The sequence below is a fragment of the Chelonia mydas genome, chromosome 5 (genome assembly GCF_015237465.2).
Source record: "Chelonia mydas isolate rCheMyd1 chromosome 5, rCheMyd1.pri.v2, whole genome shotgun sequence".
NCBI classification, from domain to species: Eukaryota; Metazoa; Chordata; order Testudines; family Cheloniidae; genus Chelonia; species Chelonia mydas.
Genome location: NC_051245.2, coordinates 5,962,665 through 5,983,874, shown reverse-complemented (window position 1 = coordinate 5,983,874; position 21,210 = coordinate 5,962,665). Strand labels below are relative to the sequence as shown.

Below are 21,210 nucleotides of genomic sequence, written 5' to 3'. Positions count from 1 at the left end.
AATACCTCTAGGTGGAGCCATGAGTTAATAATAGTTAGTATTTATATTATTTTCTGGCACAGATCCACAGCATTGATTCTATACCCCCATCTTCTATTCAAGGACAAAGTGGAACTTCACAAACATTAAGCTTCAAATTGCGCTAAAAAAAAAAAAAAAAAGGTATGGTAAGTTATTACCCCTATTTTGAAGGTGGTGAAACCAAGGAACAGAGAAATTAAACTTCCAAGGTCATAAACTGAGTCAGATGGCCAGGCCTCGTGACTCCCAAGTCCCATGCTCTAGCCCAGCCTTCAAAAATAGTCATGAAATTTACCCTCCTAGGCCAAAAATACAAAACAAAACAACCCATCACCTGCCTTCATTGTGATAGTGATTATTATAAATAATGAAAAATGTGAAACTTTAGTGACCCATTAAAAAAACCCTCAAACATCTGGGTAAGTAGAATTTTGCAGATTATTTTAACTATTAGATTATGTTACTCTGCAGAGAGTCACTTTTGATGAAGGAGTTTTTAGTAAAGATTTAAGAAATTCAAAACTGGCAGCTTCATTTGCCTTGAATCTACTAAAACCACTTGATTCACCGTGGTGCTCAGTGCCTCTGAAAAATCAAGTCATTTATTTAGGTGTCTAAATATGAATTTAGATGCATTACTGTAGGCACCCAAGTTTGAAAGTTTTAACCAGTGTTTCATCAAAATCTTCCTATGGCTTTCCTTTTAGCACATGGACTTACTTTGAATACCATGTCACAGAATACTGGGTCAGCCCAGATGCTTAAGGGACACACTTAACATTTGCCTCCTGCTCGTTATGTTAAGATCCCAAGGAAAACCAAAAATCCTACACTTTTCAGAACTGTGATGAAAGATGCTACAAATATCTGTTTACTCACTGCAACTATGACTAGGATGGTAAGAAAATATAAATGATATTTTATCTGCCAATCAAAAAGAGATGACTGAATTTCAGGTAGTAGACAGTAGAGTTTTGCATGTTTCTGTTTTAAAATAATGATAATGGTCTGAACTATCAGGAAATGTCAGTCACAACCCAATACAGTACTAAATGTACCATGCTAGCAATATGGTATGGTGGCTCTTCATTTACCTGTAATTTATTTACATTGGGGTAGCAGCTAGAGGCCCCAGCCTGTAGTTGTGTGCTACACACTGTACAAACAAAGAACAAAAAGATAGCCTCTATCCTGAAGACCTTACAGTACAAAATGAGACACAACAGATGGATACAACAGACAAACAAGGAGAGGGACAATAAAAGAGTGAGACAATTATTAACTGCTTATTGATTAAATAGAAGGGCATGCAGTTACACAAAAGGGTAAGGCACAACACTTACTGTTGTCCCAGGGCTGCAGTTACTTGCCCACTATTTTGTTTTGAACTCTTAAACATGAAAGTGTTGGTCACACTGTACCTCTTTGGGGCAGGGACTTTCTCTTCGGTCCATGTTTGTACAGTGCCTGACCCAAGGAACCCTGGCTTTTCTGCATACCATAGTTCACCGTATCTGAAGAATGGAAAAACCAACTGAGGCCTTTCTCTTATCCTGCAGAAAATTCTAAGCTATTGGTGTTGTGGTACCATCCGCTAGGCAACCAGGAGACAAAATAAAGTGAAAGGCAGAGAAAGGGGCACTCTTTGTCTCCTCTCCTGAAAGAAGGGAGCCTAGTTTACAGCTCTTTGGAGGAGTCCCTCTTTGCTCCTCAATGGGATTAGGAGCGGAAAAACAAACAAACAACAAAACCAAGGACAAACTCCAAGTAAAGGGGCGGGGAGAGGCGGGACAAGAAACAGGAAGGATCTAGACCAATGCTAAGTACCACCATGCAGTGACCTTCTATTGACTGCAGGTTCCAATGCCAAAAGACTCTTGGAGACAGCCTCCAGTGGATTTTATATGCATAGGGGATACAGTAAGAGGAGGCATGGAGGAAAAGAAGTGATAAACTTAAAAAGGAGATATTGATGCTCATGTTATTGATGGAGTGACGAGAAATAAGGGGATATAACAATACAATGTGAGCTGCAGGCCACGGTAGATTTGCACAATGCCTATAGGCAAGCAGCTGCAAACAGAGGGTTTCAAAGAGAGGAGTAACATTGTCTAATTGCGCAGCAAGGAAATTAGCCTTAGCAGCTGTATTTCAAATGGAGGTGAATGAAATGGATATAAGGGAGGCCAGAGATGATTTCACAAAATCAAGGTGCTTAATTTTTAAAGTATGTTGTGGAGAAGAAAGCAGCAGCATGCAGCAACAGCCGAGGGGTGTGAGGAGAAGGATGGGGAAAAGTGTCAAGGAGACGCCTGGGGGGTGGGGGGGCAAGAAAGGTCACATGCCCCTCCCCAGGTGCCGGGGGGGCACATTCAGCAGGGAACCTCAGTGGCGAAAGGAGCAGGGACTGCCCCCAGCCTCACCCCGACCCCAGCCCTTCCATGCAGCTGCGTCTCCTATCTGAGGTCTATTGTACAGCTCCACCCGAGGACAGGGCTGGGGGTGGTATAGCCCCGTTCTGCTCCGGTTCCCGGCGCAGCAGGAGGACAGAGTCACTGCCCAGGCAACGTGGGATGGGGAGGGGACGGGAAGAGTACGGGAGCTCCAGGCTGGGGGGGTCATGTGGGGAGGTCACGTGCCCCCTTTTAGCTGGTGCCCCCATTTGTGTCCCTCCCATGAGCCACCGAACAAGTCTGAGTGACAGGGAGGATCACAGTATTGTCAATACCGGAAGCAGAGAGAGTCTCAGAAAGAAAAGAAAAGAGCGCAGTTTTTGCCAGATTAGAGTTGATCAGACAGCAAGTCAACCAGAGAAGCAAAGGGTAAAAGAGTTACTGGCATAGTGATAGCTCAATCTGTGGAGGCGGATGTCATCCAGTGATACTATCTGGGAAAATCAAGAAATGCCTAAGTCCTCTCTTTGTGAGAAGAAACTGGTTCAAAACTAGTTCCAAGAGAAATGGTATAAAATAGCACTGCAAAAAAACCACCACAAAAATATTCTCTCCATAAAAATCTAAAGATCATACTGTTTCTAAAATTAGGGCAAGCACTAAATGAAAGTTAACCTGAACAACAACTTTAGCTAAACTTCAGGTCACATGCATTAATATAATGAGATGAAGAATACGAAAAGGCCATTCATAATAGAATTCATGAAGTTAGGAATGCCATGCTTAGCTGCGTTATAACATATAATTAATGGTTCTATAAAGTACGAACTCGCCCGGCCATCCGCAAAACCGTTCTCTACATTGGGTAGGGCAAGCAAGCTGCTGCCGCCACAACTACTGCCCTTTGAGAAGCTGAAAAGCCTTTTCCCCCTGTTCCATCAGAGACCACGCTGCCATGACATGATGAGCTTTGAACCACTACCCAAATCAGAATGCCGTATAACAGTTGGCAGCCCAATACACATCTCTCATGATAGACTGGTTATTGGTGAAATGTTAAAGAAAAAGTCATTACCTCTTTCCTGTTGCTTCTAATACCCTACATTCCTCTAGATTATTTATAATCCCCACTAAACCCATCCTCTGTTTATAGTCTTTTAACACAATAGAAAAATATAAACTATCTGGAGATCTGCCTTGTTTTGTACCACTCCCAGCCATTTGGTACAACAAAGGAAGTTCTCTCTCCATCAAACGGCCTGATCCCTCATGAAGCCCTGATGCTCAGATTCAAGGTTAAAGGATTAAGGACTGAAGCACTGAGTACCAGAGGAAAGAAAGCCAAATATCAAAAGAAACACAAAAATCAATCCTCTGCACCACAGGGGCAGTGTGAAGAACAAGTCAGCTGGGCTGAATCTAAAATTTTCTCTGTGTGGCTCTCAAAAATTAGCACTGTTATAAATGTAATGGGCAGTTTTGCAAAGACAAAGCACTCCTGGAAAACAGCAGAGCTCAATTCAAAATATCATTACACTCTGGAAAGTTTTACATCACCATAATTTTAGTTGCAAATGCATAAAGTCCACTTCAGAGAGAGAGAGAGAGAGAGAGGTCACATGACATTATCGTTCTATGAAGTTTGTATATCTACAAGTGACAGAATGTAATATTTAGTACAGTTTGCTTTTTGCTTCAATTCTCTGCATGCTGAAGCACAGCCAAGGTCACAGGAGGGAGGAAAAAGTGGGTTTAGCTTGGTGCAGCTGCGATCATGGCCAGAAATAGCAGGGTATGGAGGGTTTCTTTCTTTGATTTTGTAATACCAATGGCTTTTGTTCCTAGTACTGCCCCATCAGTTCAGATTTTAAATAGCTTGATAGTTGTAAGGGTAGGTTCCAAATACAGCTAATTCAAAAACACCTTCCAGAACTTTTTTGTTTTCCCTACGATCTGGCTCAACTTTTCCTTTCTTGGGACACAAGAAAATATACATTAAAATACTAGTTACTTTAAGAATAAATTTTTAAAACTAAATCGAAGGTACACAGTTACATATAAGAAAGGCAATCTGTATTAAAACTCATCAAGCCAGGCTTCAGAAGCATGTTGTAAGTCATGGAGTGACCTACTAGCTCTAGTGTGTCCTCAAAAAGAGACAACTGCAAGTGCTCTGAAAAATGTCTTTCCCTCTTTCCAAGTGTCGGCACAGGAAAGAACACCCGGAAAGCATGGCGAACAAACTTACACTAGCTAGAGGGAAAACGAGAGATTTCGTCACCACACATGCCAAATTCCCAGAACATTTTCAATTTCAATCTATGAAGTCACAAAGCCACACCAGGAGATTTATCATGCACTATCATTACACATTAACAGATCCAGGCCTTTGGAAAATTCACAAGTGGCTGGTTTTTACTGTATAAAAATTACCAGTGACATCCAGTGACCCCTGATCCCACCCTCTTTCCACAAGTGTTCGCTAAATACAAGCTTATTTTGCTTTTTGAAGACTACAGCTGTAAACCAAGTTAGCGCCATCTTTCCACTAACACTGACTAAGCTGCCGCCCACCCATAGGCTTCTTGTTCAGGCTAATTTGGACTGCTGAATGTGACATACGTGATCCTAAGAAGAGATCAGGTACAGTTCAGATAAGAGCAGGATAGAAAACTGCTGTAGTTCAAAGTAAACCTGAGAATGTGGTTATCAAAGAAACCAGTGCAAGTGGAAATGAAGCTTTAGGCTCCCCAGAATAACAAACATTGTTGGCTGGTTAAAAAAAAAAAAAGACTTTCACAAAAATCTTGAAATAAACTTTTGATCACCAACTTAAGGGCAGAATTATTTCTGTAGAATAAGAAAAGCTACTATTCTTTCAGCCTGTGTGGGTATATCTACGTGGCAAAAGAAAACATCTGCAACAGCGAGTCTCGAAGCCCAGGTTTACAGACACAGGCTTGTGCTATGGCACTAAAAACAGACATTCCTAGTTTGGCTCTGAAACCTGGTGAAGGGGATGAGTCTCAGAGCCTGAGCAAAAACATCTACACTGCTATTTTTAGTGCCATAGCATGAGCCCGAGCCTGCAGACCCGGGCTCTGAGACTCGCTGATGCGGGGTTGTTTTTTTTTTATTTTATTATTTTGCAGTGCAGCTGTACCCTGGCCTAGGTAGCTGTAATGAAGTAAAAATGTGCAGAAAATTCAGTATAAAGTCTTCTGTTATGTAACAATGGACTAGGGCAGATATCTGTTGGGGAGATGCTGTGGTTATATTTATTACTCAGAGATGTGTCTCTGCAGCTAATTCAGCATTTGCACTTCTTGCCGAAACATCAAGTACATTTTTATTGACCAAATAAGTTTTCTCTGAGTTTCCCAGTTGAATATGCTACCAACTTCAGTGTCAAATAATCTGCCACAGAGAGAGAAAGCCTGGGTGTTAAAATGGACACTAACAAATGGGCAAGCAGTTTCCAGCTACCCAAAGTTAAAAAGATCCTATAAGCCATTTGCAAGCACAGTTGATTTCTGTCTGTTTTAATGCTGTCAATCTGCCAGTTTTAAAAATATTCAGGAGGAGAAGAAAAAAATCCTAGCCAGCTGCATTCAGTAAATGCATTAAGTTGCCTAAGTGGCACATCGGGTTATTAAACGCACCTCTAGAGACCAGGGAACAACTCATAAATGAATTGGAATTTGGTGGTCTTAGTGAAATACTGCACATTCTGGCACGATTGGCAGTTTCTTCTCTAGAGACTCCAGACTGGAATAGCAGGAGGTGATGCATGTCGTGATTGAGGAGAATTGACAGATGGCCCCAGGTGTGAAATAACAGGGGTGCTGCCGTTTGCTACTGAAATGCACTGGCAAAGCTGTATGTGATGGAGTCCTCAAGGACTGGAAATGCTGGGGTGCTGGAGTGCTGCAGTTTAGGACAGAAGTCCATTTGCATAATTGTGAGGATTGATTTTTTTTTTTTTTAAACAAAGTGTGTGAAATCACATGCCTGGCAAGTCATTCTTTTGCATTTATATTTAATTGTCTTGAATATTTGGACACATCGGTATAGCTAGCACAAGATACATAACAATTCAAACAATCCTAAAAAAAAATAGAGTCAATAATATGTATTTAACAAGGAGCAAAGATAACTGTCACCTTCTCTCATAAAATAATAAAAAAGTTATACCGTAAACATAAAATTTTCTAAAAGACCCTTGAGAGTGTTCCCTCCTAGAACTATCACCATAACAACGAACATTTCAATAGAGAGAAAGTGCTATTAAATTCTGTGTTTGATATTTCCAGCTAACTAAAAATATAAGAGGGAAAAACACACCAGGGTGAGATAGATCCACACACACAAATGAGAAAAGTGTTTGATGACATAAGTGGCTACAAATTACATCTGGAAAATCTCTAGTACTGAAGGAAAAAAATCCTGTAACAGGTACTGTCCATTCAAAGCGTGGCTCTATATAACAAACATATTTGATACTAATTTTCTCAAATGTTCCTACATGAAAACATGTTCAGGTGAGGGTTGAGGTAGGCTGGCAAAGTTGTGTGAGGACCCAGCAATGGATTAGCAGAGAGTGCTACAGGTAAGAAAGGAACAAGGTGCATTGACAGAGATGCTGAAGGGATGAAGCGATACAACAGCAAAGAATGCTATAGGTTAGAATTTAAGCACACAGAAAGTTAAAAGGAGGGGTCCTTGCACAGCATCTCGCTGAACTATACCTGGCTCTAGTCAGAGCTATTAGACAGCCCTCATTTCCCTGGTGTACTATATTCATATTCAAAAGTAAGATTAAACAAAGGGGAAAGTAGTGGATTGTTTTAAAATTCCACTCTTCCTGATGCAGTTATCAGGAGTATGCACAAAAGCAGGTGCCATGTCAACTGATCCTCCTGAATGAGCAGGGAGTGGGTACTTGAGCACGTACCAGGCATCGGCACCTGAGAGATAGGGAATGTGTTTTTAAAAGCTGTTTTAAGCTAATCAAATACAGAAGGTTATGCTTTTATTTTTGAATATTTTAAAGCATCTTACACCCTGGGGAAGACTTGAAAAGAAATTCTACAAACCGAACTTGCCTCTAATTTTAGAAGTTATGCATCTCTTGCTGAAGATCTGTCCTGGACTCACCCATGTGCACACCAAGCTAGTTTAAACTATCCCCAATAAACCCCTGCTCCCATGGCTGTGCCTGGGAAAACTGGAAATCCTGCTACTGCAGATTCTTCAGCTGCCTAGAGATGGCCAATCTGTGTATCAGGAAAAGAGCATTCCTCCCAAACAAGTCCCTCCTTCTGTTTACACCTGACAGTGAAGTGACAAATTCAGCATTACAAATTCACATCAGGACGATCCAAGCAGGCAGAGATGGGCAACATTTGTTGAAAGGCTTTGATAATTAGTTAAACTGTAAAGGGTACTTATGGTAGAGGAAATGAAACACACATTCAAAAGTTCGGTATATTTAAAGTGCTCCCCAGAGTCAAAGTTTCCCCTTCCATAAACAGGCTGATAGCCATGAATAGCTCAGACAGAAATCAAACTGCTCTGTATTTGCTCTTGAAATCTTTTCTTCAAGTAGGTAAAAAATTATGCTCTACAGGAGATGACAAGATGCCTTTAAAGTACATACCTCATTTCTGACTACAATTACCTTTCGCTAGCTTGGCACAGCTGCATGCTCCTATTTGCTTTTGTTTTTCCATTAAGGGCTCGTCCATTATTTGTACCCATCCTATGAATGCCAATGATGCAGATTCCCTTGCCTACGATTCTCTCCACAGATAATACAGAATAAATTGCAATTAGATTTTGGTAATTGTAGATAATTAACTCAAAATGAGCTGTTAATTATAAAAATCTATGTTTTTCAGTTCTTGATTGTATTATTTATTTTACTTGTAAATTTCAAGGTCTCACTCGAGCAAGTTTAATATTTTAAATACTTTTGGCAATTTTTTTTAAAAATACCAAGAGAATTTTAAACTGAGCTTTGCTTATTTGAAAATTAAAATTACGTTTTGGGGAGGTTCCCTTGAGAAGCTCATCCAAACTGGAAGGTAAACAGGATTGGTTTTCCATCATGATTCTTAATATTTTCTACAGCAAAAAGCCTTTGGCATTTCACTACAACTTTCAGATTGCTTAGAAGAGAACAGTTCCCGCCTCCCATTCCAGCCACACTCACGCGCACCCTTTTCTGAGACTGAAAAAAAAAAATCACTTCTATATTCAAATGCATAAAGGAGACAAATGGACTTGTCTTCATAGCCTCTTCCAGCCTTACATTAGATTAAATTATTTAGGGAGCATTCATCTGGTAACCTTTGCAAAACTGAAGACTGAGTACAAGAAACAAACTTTCAGATGCCTTGCTGCCAAACTTTGGAACCAGCTGGCGTTGTGACTTGGGACTGCAGAAATGCATATTAACTTTGAAAAATTACTGTGGGTTTAATCAAGGGAATGAGAGAGAGAGAGAGAGAGAAAGGGAAAAAGCCTTATAAAATCTGGAACTCATTTTCTAAACAATGCAGTTTTTCTTCATTTCCCCCCTATATTAAGTAGACTTTTGTAGGTTTTGGCAACCTATTGCAAAAAGACTTGTAGATGTTCTAGGTTACATTTCTCCTCAACAGAGTCCAATCCTATAATATATTTAACTAGATCTATTTTCTGAATCTCCTTTGCTACAGTGATCATGGAATCACATGGTTTTGTAAAACAGGAAAAAATAAACGAGGATCACTTTTAGGACTCTCCTTCTCAGCTCTGGTGGTTATCTAAGTTTAAAATACAATAGACTCCACTACTTGTTAACACAAAGGTGATTGGATAATCAGAAAAGCTTATGCCCAAATAAATTTCAGAGTGGTAGCCGTGTTAGTCTGTATCAGCAAAAACAACGAGGAGTCCTTGTGGCACCTTAGAGACTAGCAACTTTATTTGGGCATAAGCTTTCGTGGGCTACAATCCACTTCATCAGATACATGGAGTGGAAAATAAAGGAGCAGGTATAAATACATGAAAGGATGGGAGTTGCTTTACCAAGTGTAAGGTCAGTCTAATGAGATTTGTTAGTCTCTAAAGTGCCACAAGGACTCCTTGCTGTTTTTACTGGATAATCAGTAACTCATATAGGCGAAAGAACAAAGTAGCAAGTCCATGAGGAAGATATCACACCCCACTGTTGTATTAAATTTAGATGGAATACATGAGTCAAAAGAGCTGAAGGTATTGACATGACCCTGTCACTGTCCAACATTAAACAGTGGTAAACAAGGTTCAGGGTTTGGTACACACAGACCTCAGATTGCTTAGTACCATGGCAAACACACTATTAAACATCCTTTTTAACTTTTTATTAAAGATACAGAAAGAAGGAAAAACAGTTAAAGTATATGAAATGCAAGGTATTAAGTAAGGCTTTCATTTTTACAACATCCTCATTCCATTTAGCAGGAGAGGATCTTTCGAAGGAAAAAAAACCCTTGCCTGATGATCTCTTAGAGGGCATTAAAGATGGGAATAACTGTCCTTTTGGGTAAATGAGTTAGTTGGATACACTGGAGTTATTGTTGTTGCTGTTGTTGTACAAGTCCAATCCCATTTCCCAGAAGGCATAACAAGACAAACAAAGGGGAAAGAAAAGAACAGCAAAGAGAGAAAATACAGCAACTGTCCCTGGTGTTGAATGTCACTTGCAATCTCACTGCTGGAAAAACACAAGCATAGCCCATGGTCTTATTAGCCACTCCAAGACCTGGCAAACTTGTACCAACATTGAGCTGTTTAGGGCATTCTTTTTAGCAGCCTCTTTCCTGTCACAGAGATACAGCGGTGTTACAAAATATACAGTCTTGGCCAGGCTCTTACTAAATAGAAAACAAAAAGAGAGGGATAGGAAAAAAGAAATAAAGTGGAGAAGGAAAAGGACAAACTGGGAGGGAGTATATATGACAAAGTTTCACATCCCAAGTGGTGTTCAGCATGCAACTAAAGCCAGTGGATGTCATCAGGGTCCCTTTCTTTCTGGACTGATCTGGTCAGGACATCTCTCTCAATTAGGATGAAGGAGGACCAGGATCCTAAGAGACAGTGGGGGTGGCAGCCATGATGGTGAAGTTCACTCCTTCCTGTTCTTTCAGTCAGCCAGCATTGCAGGAGCCAGTTCTCCCCACAAAGTCTTCTTCTTAGAAGGACCTCAGAAGAGAGTGGGGGTGGAATAGCCCCCACGTTATTTTGTCAACCAATTATGGCTAATTTCCAACACACCAATTTTGGTTCACTGATTTCCAGTCGTACAGTATCCTTGTTTACACAGTCCTTGAATTATATCAGTGGGATTTTTTGTTTGGGCTAATTCAGCCTCTCTCTTTTTTCACCTTTTCCCATTAACATTTATGACAGTTTATTGCGACATTTTATGAACTTTCACTCACTTCTCACTGTGGAGCTCACAATTAGTGTAAATTTGTAGGCCCAATTATTCCTCTACCATCCCATCCCCAACCAAGACTGAAGAAAAGAAAATACAGAAGGAAATGAATACCATTCACCAGGCAGCAAAACAAAAAACACCTAACCCAAGGTTGGTAAGCTTGGGGGAGCGGGGGCGGAGGAGAGATTAGAACCACAGAAGGCACACCTGCAATTTCTGGTCCAGCAGCAAGTGCTGCCTTCCTGGGTGCACACATTTACTTGGGTTCTGCTGCTTGCTGTTCATGATTTGCTGGGATGAGAAGAGCATTTATTGGGTCAGAGACTGCAGGGTTGGCTTGTGATGAGCCAACACACTGCTGAGCCTGCGTCTACCCTTATTATTCTACCATGTCCAGTCAATGTGTGGAGGTAGGAGGAGAGGACTGACCCAGGAAGACACTTCTGACACCTAGAGTTCTTGTCTAGCAGTTTGCTTTAGCAACCTAAAGAGTGAGAAAGGTTTTCTTTGGCACTGAGAGGCCTGTATACTTTTTTATTCTCTCCTTCCTGCTTTGCTGAGAAGAGGTCTTACACAAAGCCTTTGACCAACGCCTCAGTGCCAAAAGATATATAATGCCAAACTGACTAACCTCTGGCAGGAGACTGCACTGTCAGTCAGGTCAGAGACCAGAAAGGGGAATTGTATCCGGGAAGGGTTTTAGAAGCAAAAGAGATTTTCATGCTCCAAATGGGACTGAGGACAGGTGATCCAGAAGTGCCATTAAGATGGAGATCGACCACATGTGCACTTGTAGACTTCCTCCAGTCACTGGGAAATGCCACAGCTATCTACCACGCACTCAGAGAACTCCCAACTGACCTCAGAAAACATGAAAGTTAGCATGACTTCATTGGGAATTTTGCATGAGTAAGGACTGCCAGATCAGACAATTATTAATTATATGAATTCCAACACTGTTTAGAGGCCCCAATTGAGATCAAGGTCCCATTGTGCTAGGCACTGTACAAACGCCTAGTAAGACAGTCCTTGGCCTGAACAGCTTACAATCTAAAAAGACAAGACAACAAAGGATAGCATTATTGCTATTATAAAGATGAGGAACTGAGGCACAGGGAGACTCAGGGTATATCTACACTGCATTAAAACACGCCTGGATGGCCTGTGTCAGATAGCTTGGGCTGCAGGACTATAAAACTGCAGTGTAGACATACAGGCTCTGGGACCCTTTGATGGAGAAGGGTTCCAGAGTCTGGGCTGCATGAGCCAAGGTCACACACAAAGTCTGCAACAGAGCAGAGAACTGACGCCAGCTCTCCCGAGTCTCTGTCAAGTGCTTTAACCACAAGACCATCCTTTCTTTTTGTTATGAATACATTTGCTAGAGACCAATCTAGACTATTTCATGAGGTCTTTCCTGGTTAGCAGCATTTAACCCAACTCAAATAGAAATACAGACCAAAAATATGCACTTGGCAGCCAATAACATCTTTTTGAGAACAAAGAAAATACACCAACACTTAGAAGTACTTGCTAATGGTTAAAAGAAAATAAGAGAGATTACCTTAGCCCCATGCCAGTGCCATTCATCATAAGGGTTGGTCCTCCTGGCCCGCCTGGTGCTTCATCAGTGACCACGTCTGAATCAAAAACTTGGCCCTTAAATCTGGAAATGTGGAGTTAGTTAGCTTTACATCCTGGGGAAGCTATTGTACCTGCAGCCACCTCCACCCCCAACACACACAAAAGGGTGAACTCTGATCAGAGCACTTTATACAGAGAAGCTTTCACAAAACCTCTCCATTTTCTCTCTTACACCTCTCAGTTTTGGGGAAACAGCTTCAACCTGCTGCCTTTGTTTCTGAGGGTTGTGGTTGACAAAAAATTGTTTAATTCTACTGATTTCAAAGCACTTGCTCTCTTGAGAAATATGAGAAAAACTATGAGAAATATTCATGCTTCGCCACACCAAGGGATGCCCTAGCACCTGGCAAGAGCTCAAGGGCGGCATGAAAGCTGCATAAAATATAGGAGATTGCAGCTGTTCTCCATCTTTAATATGGTGATGCAGTCCCAGGCAACCATAGGTCTCAACAGATGATGTTCCCTCTTTATCGGAGCATCCCCTCCTCTGTTCAAATCAAGAGAGAAAATAGCATGCAGGAATATTTCCCTTTCTATTATAATAAAGATCCAATTTCTGGCCCTCATGGATAGTAACTGAAAGGACCTTAAACCTGTCACTGAGCCAGGACTGAAGATGGCCAATTCTGCACCTCAAGCTAGTGTAATTTTGGGCTGCCCTGAAGTGTAATTAAACATACCTAGAGGAGTCTGTAGCAGGGCAGTCACCCCACTCCAGTTTGGAAGGGATTAAAAAAACAGCTGCCCCGGGGAGACAAGCACAAGCAGGCTTGAGGCAGCCAATCAGGGCCCGGCTAGGCCAGTATAAGAAGGGTTCCTGCGGAAAAGAAAGGACTTGGCTGCTTGGTAGAGACAGGGATACCTTGGACAGAGCAGTACCAGGAAAAGGCAGGCTGAGCTGAGGAGCTCTGGCCTAGCGACCTCCCAGGCTGAGGCTTTGCGGCAAAGGCCTGAGGAGGTACTAGGGCTGCAGGGAGGCAGCCAGGGCAAAGAAAAGCAGCAGGTCCAACCCCCTTGCCAGTGATGAGTGGCCATTACAGACTGAAGTTTGCCCCTAAGAGAAGGGGCTAGATGACTGGCAGTAGCCACTGAGGCAACGGAGTTGGGAGTCTCCTGGGAGGGAAGACCCAGAGTGTGGGGACACTACTGTGGGGCAGCATCCAAGGTAAGGGGCACCGGGGTCCAGGAGGGACACGGGGCCAGAGGTGGAGGAGACAACAGGGGCAGGTAACAGAAGGTGAGACACCGGCCCATAGAGGGCGTTCCGGAGCCAGATGAGCTAATTCCCAGATGGACCAGCAGGAGGCACCACACTGGTGAGTGCCCTGCCTTGCTACAGAGTCATTTCCCCCACCATTGAAATGCAGTCACCTCTGGTGTGAAAAGTGACAGCCATTATACAAGCAGAGCACATGGGACTGAAGAATACTGTGCCCATTTGAAACTGCAGGAGGGAATTTAGGGAGACAGAATGCAATTATGTTAGAATTTGGCCATGAAAAAGGGCTAACGCCTGCCCTTGCAAAAAGATATATAGGCATTTTAGGAGCCACTAACTAGTACAAGTGGTCAGGACCTTTTTTACTTCTCATTTAAATGATGACACCTCTAGCACCTCAAAATGGGCCTAATCCAGCACTGCACAATTCTACCCATTGAGAGAGAGGGACAGCCAAATAAATTAACATTAGCTGGTTTTGTTTATCTGTCTTTTACTATCTTCGTGATAGTAAAAGATTAGTGAATAGATTAAGTTCCTTCCTTAGTGAGTCTTCCTGACAATTTAGCAAGGTGTATTTGAATGATTAAGTAAACAAATCTTTGTCATCTGCAGACCTTAGAAGTAATTCTGTGGTTAGCAAGTAGACCAAAGAGGAGAATCACAAAGCTAAAACTAAAACAGGAAAGGTGACATTTGAGAAGGATACCTGTAAATATTAGGCATGTGCAGATATTTGATGTAGATAGTTCAATTGCATTTAACTCTAAAGAGATTGCAAGAGAACCTCTTACATTCAGATTGCTACGGTGTAGGTGCCTTATTTGAAGATGAGATGGCAAATGTACAAGTATCTGCACCTCTGGGAAGAGGTAATGGAAAATATTTTCAAGACTCAGGCTATTCATTTATGGACGCTCCTCTGTACTTTTTTCTAGAAACTACAGCTTTGCCGAACTTGAAATCTTTTCAGAGAAACTGGTTTAAATAGGTGCAATTATAGTAACAAGAATGACACCATTACAGAGATATTCAAGAGTCCTTTTGTTGGGCAGCCAATGCCTCTCAGAAGACTCTGAAAATATTCATTTTAAAAGCAATTCTGCCTATGTGTCCTTTATATTCTACTTACTTTTTATTAGTAGGACATATGCATAGAAATAGGATATCTGAAGATTAAATGATCAGTTTTCAGAATGGAGAGAGGTAAATAATGGTGTCTCCCAGGGGTCTGTACTGGGACCAGTCCTGTTCAACACATTCATAAATGATCTGGAAAAATGGGTAAACAGTGAGGTGGCAAAATTTGCAGATGATACAAAACTACTCAAGATAGTTAAGTCCAAAGCAGACTGCGAAGAGTTACAAAGGGATCTCACAAAACTGGGTGACTGGGCAACAAAATGGCAGATGAAACTCAATGTTGATAAATGAAAAGTAATGGAGACTGGAAAATATAATCCCAACTACACATATAAAATGATAGGGTGTAAATTAGCTGTTACCACTCAAGAAAGAGATCTTGGAGTCATTGTGGATAGTTCTCTGAAAACATCCACTCAGTGAGCAGCTGCAGTCAAAAAAGCGAACAGAATGTTGGGAATCATTAGGGAAGGGATGATAAGAAGACAGAAAATATCATATTGCCTCTATATAAATCCATGGTAACACCCACATCTTGAATACTACATGCAGATCTGGTTGCCCCATTTCAAAAAAGATGTATTGGAATTGGAAAAGGTACAGAAAAGGGCAATACAAATGATTTGGGGTATGGAACAGCTTCCATATGAGGAGAGATTAATAAGAGTGGGACTTTTCAGCTTGGAAAAGAAGTGACAAAGAGGAGATATGTTAGAGGACTATAAAATCATGACTAGTGTGGAGAAAGTAAATAAGGAAATGTTATTTACTCCTTCTCATAACACAAGAACTGGGGTGACCAAATGAAAATAATAGGCAGCAGGTTTAAAACAAAACAAAAGGATATATTTCGTCACACAACGCAGTCAACCTATGGAACTCTTTGCAAGAGAATGTTGTGAAGGCCAAGACCATCACAGGGTTCAAAAAAGAACTAGATAAGTTCATGGAGGATAGCTACTGGCTATTAGCCAGGATGGGCAGGAATGCAAAACCATGCTCTGAAGTGTCCCTATTCTCTGTTTGCCAGGAGCTGTGAATGGGTGACAAGGGATGGATCACTTGATTCCCTGTTCTGTTCATTCTCTCTGAAGAACCTGGCATTGGCCACTATTGGAAGACAGCATACCTGGCTAGATAGACCACTGGTCTGACCCTGTATGGCTTTTCTTATGTTCTTAAGAATACATCTGTTCCTACTTACTTCTCACCTGAAGTTATAATCCTTTGTGACCTCAGTCATTTCCAACTGTGATCAGATGTTTACCCCACACTTACCTGGAAAGGGTTAATGCAGATGGGAAAGGGGGCTAATTAACCCAACAGGCCACAGATGAGGTTGAATCAGGTGGCCAAGTAAACCCAAGACTGAGTGAGGGAGCCCAGCTGAGGAGGAATGATCTGGGCTGGGACTATAAAGACAGGAAATAGTGGGGGCTGCTGGGAGAGTCTGCAGTCATTCACTGAGAGAAGGGAGGTGTGTTTGAGCTGGCAAACCCGGGGGGGAGCCAGGGAGGTAGGACGGGGTCAGGGAAAAGCACTAAGGTCTAGAAGCGAATAGGCCTTGATTGCTCTCTAGAGGGTCCCTAAGCCAGAACCCAGAGCAGAGGGTGGATCTGGGTTCCCCTGCCAACCATTAAGAGAGTGGCACTACGAGGAAGACTGCCTAGGACTGCTTGAAAGGAAAGACTTTCTGATCCTGGAAGGGGAAATTTGGTGATCTGGAGGCAGGGCTAAGTCACAAAGAGGCAGGGCTAAGTCTCAAGGAGTGAGACAGAGGGCCACAGACCAAGACAGAGAGGTGGAGAGACGGTGCACAAACTTGGGAAGGGGCACTGACCTCACAAGCTATTCCCCAGAGTGACCAGGAGGAGGTGCCATCCCAGTGGTGAGTGGAGCGCCCTGTCACATCAACGCACAGACAATTGTGACTGCCTCTGATCACATAGGCATGTGAAAACTAACTAAATACAATTAATTTTTGGATTGCATATTACATACAAAAGCAGCAGAGAAAGTTACTTCGCAGAGTGCAGTTTATACAGGCAAAAAGCTCCTTCAGCTATAATATTCCCTTTTAAAACTTGAAAAGCAGTTGTGGCGTTGGAGGGAAAAGAGAGAGTACATGCGTGGGATGCAGGTCATGTAATTCAGAATCTTGTGGGATCCCCTTGTCAGTGACACTTTTAAAATAATATCTACATCAAAGCTCTCATCAAATCCTCTTGCTGTTTCCTTTACAAGACTGCTAAACTCCATCCATTCCCCCCTCTCCCTTCCACTAAAATGCTTGTATTCAACTGAGTTATATCTCCTCTTTCTAGGGCAACTTCTTCTTCTGTGGTTTCAATACATCTCCTCTATCCTCTCCTCGCTGCCAGTTTATATAAAATGTTGTTGCTAAATCTGTCTTCCCCTCCTACCACTCTGTCAAACCCTTGCACAAATATCTTCCAGGGCAAGCTCTCACCTTCTACATCCAGTGAAAGCATCTCATTTTCAACTCAAGACGCTGCACAATTCTGACCTGTCTACATCCCTGTTCTTATTTTCTCCTCCCCACTAACCCTTCCACTGCTTAAGCACCTCCCATGCTTCAGCCCAACAACCTCTCTTGTATCTTCTTTCCACTTATTTTCCATGGGGCCCCTCACTCTCTAGGGCCTCTCTTCTTTACCTCCCTTAAAACAACCCTCCTGTTTAAATCTCTCTTTAAACCCACTTTTTTCAGATAACCTTTAATCAAACACCACCCAGAATTCAAGACTGGACTCTCAGTTGGGGTTTTGTGTGTCTGTGTTGTCCGAATCTGACTTACATCATAGTCCCTTGAGCAAAGAACCACATCTTCCCTTATGTCTGTACAGCTGAGTAAAGCATCAGCACTCAAGTCTATATACACACAGCTCTCATTCCCCTCTACTCCTCTTCCTGCTTCCTTTGTTTTATCTAGCACATTAACCTTACTGCTCATTCTGTCTCTTTCTCCCACTCATGGTTTTGGCACCTTCTATAATGCTGTTCCTACACCCTGAACTCCTTGTTCTAGTCCACTAACGCACTCTCTCCTCTTTTAAGTCCCCCCTCAAAGATAATTTCTTCCACCAATTTTCCTATCTTATTCTAGACCAACAGTCCTCACACTCTTCTTTACCTTAACTGTTGTCCCATGTCTAGTCTCGTGGTTATAGTATTGTCTAGTTTAAATTCCAAGTTCTTCAGGGCACAGAGCATGTCTTACTCTGTGTTTCTCAATGCTCCATGTAAATGTTTGGTACCACAGAAATTCGTCATACACTAACAACTATCCTCTATCTGTAAACCTCACAAACTCACCTATTGTAATCCAGCCTGGATTTGTGTAGCTGTTGCTGCTTCAGAAGTAGTTTTGCTTCCTGTTTAGCAAGCAAATGCTGGAGACGTTCCTTTTCAACTTCCAGCTCCATTTTCTGCAGCAGAAGCTGCTGTCTTCTTTCCTCAGACAGCCTTTTACTACGCTCGGTTTCTTTTGATCCAGAGTCCACACTGTCATTCATCCCAGAAACACGAGAAAGCCTAGAGTAATCACAGGTTTCATGAAGCGGCCCAGAATGTCTTTTGGGTACATGGCTGACCTTTTGGCTATCCTGAATGTTCTCCAAGCTTCCTGGCTGCCTAGAAGCCCAATGACTCATTTGGTGAGGACAAGTGTTCGGAAATTCACTCATTCTCTGGCCCACATCAGGAGCCATTTGTGTGTGGTATGGGCCCCTTTCCTTTGCTGACAGCATCATATTGTTACATTTTCTGTGCAAGCCATTTTCTGCTGGACATTCATTGAGAACCTCCTGTTGGTTGTACTGGGCTGTGGTCCCATGAGCATGATTATTTCTACAGTGCAGAGGTACTGAAAACAGGGCTGAACTTCCAGTCTGTGATGCTTTATTGTTCTTGTATAACGTTTGCGGTCTAGCTATACTTAGATAAGAACCATCCAGTTCCAAAGGTGGTAGCTGGCACGGACTCTTCTTGTTGGATACCTACGATAAGAGAAACAAGCTATCATCTTTCAAAATTTAACACAGAATGTTAAATTGTATTGTTCCTTAGCAAAATTTGCTTCTCATCATCAGTTCACAGAGTAAAGTTGTCATACCAGTACTGGGAGATTCGATGCATTGTGCTGATGGACATCGAGCAAGACTCCTATAATGTTGATCAAAAGGCAGAGATAAGCCTGCTATCAAATCTACATTTCAATCAGTCTACACAAGTACAATAAATATGAAACTACTGTCTGCAGGATCCTCAGCATAAACAAGTAGCTTCAGAGTACCAAGTAGTTGTGAGTATCTAGGGTTACATAAAATCAACTAGAAGAGTGGCAAAAAACATTAAATGTTAATGTATGAAAATGTTTAATTTTGAATGCCAAGCCAAAAAATCCATTCAGCCACTATAAATACTCTTTGATTGGCCATTACACAGCAGGAGATTTGATGTAAAACATTTCACCTTGCACTGAATGGGATATTACTTACCACCGGAAATTTGATGAGAGTTTCTGAAATGTCTTTACAGAAACACAGATAAAAACCAACCACTTTCCGTAAAATATAGTTCTACTTCAAAAGCTGTCATTTAAATAAAAAAACATGTTTAAATTCAGCTATAAATGTAAGTGATTTTTCAATTAAGTTGGGCAAGTGATTATACTCGGATAAAACTCTGCAGAAAGAAAGCAGTTGTAATTCACATTTGTCATCCCAATGAAAAGTGAACTCGTAGTGGGTGTGTTATACTCATGGCTGTTATGTAAGGGACATCAGAATCCTGCTTATATCCTGGAGTATCCTTGCACTGCGGTTTGTCTCGGCAGTTAAGCATTTGTGTTGCTATGCACATCAGAACAGCAGTGAATCACTCACTCATAGCTCTTTTCCTAGTTGTGTGCGTTAATTTCAGTAACATATTGCATTTAAACTCTGTTTCAGCCCTCAGGCTCTTTGTCAAAGATTTAACTGTGTTTAATTGCAGAAGCCAGGTTTGTTAAAGATAAACCACTTTAGCAGCAGCAAGCAAGCTGAAATTTGGTGGTCACTGATGGACAGAAAATTACAATTTGTATTCTGGTAGCACACAATGGATTAGCTGCTGTCCATATGCACTGGAAGACAATCTCTGCCCCAAAGATCTTAGATTTAAGAATGCAAGAAACATACAAAGTGTTGGAGAGGAATCTAATCCAACTATGTACAGTTTTTGTATGCATTATTTACATTCTTTATATAAACCAACATATCAACTCTATTTGACTGCCCCTCAGCTCCTTCCTTGTGAGTTTCTTGTAGGTCTCAGAGAAAATAAAATAATGTAGATTATCCCCTAAATATTGATATTTGATTATTTTCAGTTTTGTTTTTACAAAAATTTACTCTTCACCATATGATTGAAAGCCGCATATGCCACGTTTTGCCCCATGAAACCCAATGAGTTGGAGGCATCTGCATTAGTGTCAGCACTAAACGTGCAAGGAAAATCTGATGCTAGGACTGGGTGAAAAGTGCAGGACATTAAAATATTTCAGAAATCAGAGGGGCCAGGAGGGCAACCTACCAGAATTTCAACATGTTGCCAGAAGGCAATCAGAGTTGTTTGTTATTTGTTTAGTGCCATCGCTGTGCATGATGATTTTACAGACAAATAAAAACACACTCCCATGTCCCAAGGACTTTATAATCTAAATTAAATACCACACAGAAAGAGATTTCTGGCAACAAATAAAAGATGGGGTGCAAGATGTTAAGGGATATGAGAGAAAAGACCATAAAATAATCCTGTAGCTACCTGTTATACATCTACTCCTGAGTAAATTCCTCGCAATTGTGGCACAGCAGAAAAATGCCCCCCCTTCCCCCCCCCCTCGTAGATTCCCTTTGCTTCCTTGCAGAAATCGGGGAAGCAAAGAGAAGCTGCACCAATACTCATTCACCCCCTCCCTGGTAGCTAGACAGCTCAGACACATCTGTTTGGGCAGCTGGGGGGCGGGGAGAAGGTAAATCACTGGTGGGAGGGGGGTCTCGGGAGGCTCTGGCTGCCCAGGGATGTTAGTCCCAGCTTGGGGGGAGAGGGATTGAGGCCCCCTTCCATCTGAGGCTGGGTCAGATCAAGCCCCAGAAACTTCCCCTGGCTGCAGCAAGTTCTGCACCATGGGTGTGTGTGTGGGAGAGGCTTGGAGGGGGGGCGGGGATTGGTTCAGCATGGGGGGCTGTTGTGTGTGGGGAGGTCTGGATGCACGGGGTTGGGCAGATGGGGAGCAGCTCCTTGTATAGTGAGCCCACCCA

The 21,210-nt window shown here is 42.0% G+C and overlaps 1 protein-coding gene across 8 annotated transcripts in view; it reads right to left on the bottom strand.

The window, feature by feature from the left end:
- KIAA1328 (KIAA1328 ortholog) overlaps positions 1-21,210 on the bottom strand; it is a 265,733-nt gene that overhangs the window by 69,444 nt on the left and 175,079 nt on the right. For all 8 annotated transcript variants that reach the window (XM_037902428.2, XM_043547687.1, XM_037902429.2 and 5 more), the window contains 2 exons: positions 18,224-18,906; positions 12,446-12,547 (listed from right to left, as the gene is read on the bottom strand). In XM_037902428.2, coding sequence (XP_037758356.1) covers positions 12,446-12,547; positions 18,224-18,906 — 785 coding nt within the window. The remainder of the gene's footprint in view (positions 1-12,445; positions 12,548-18,223; positions 18,907-21,210) is intronic.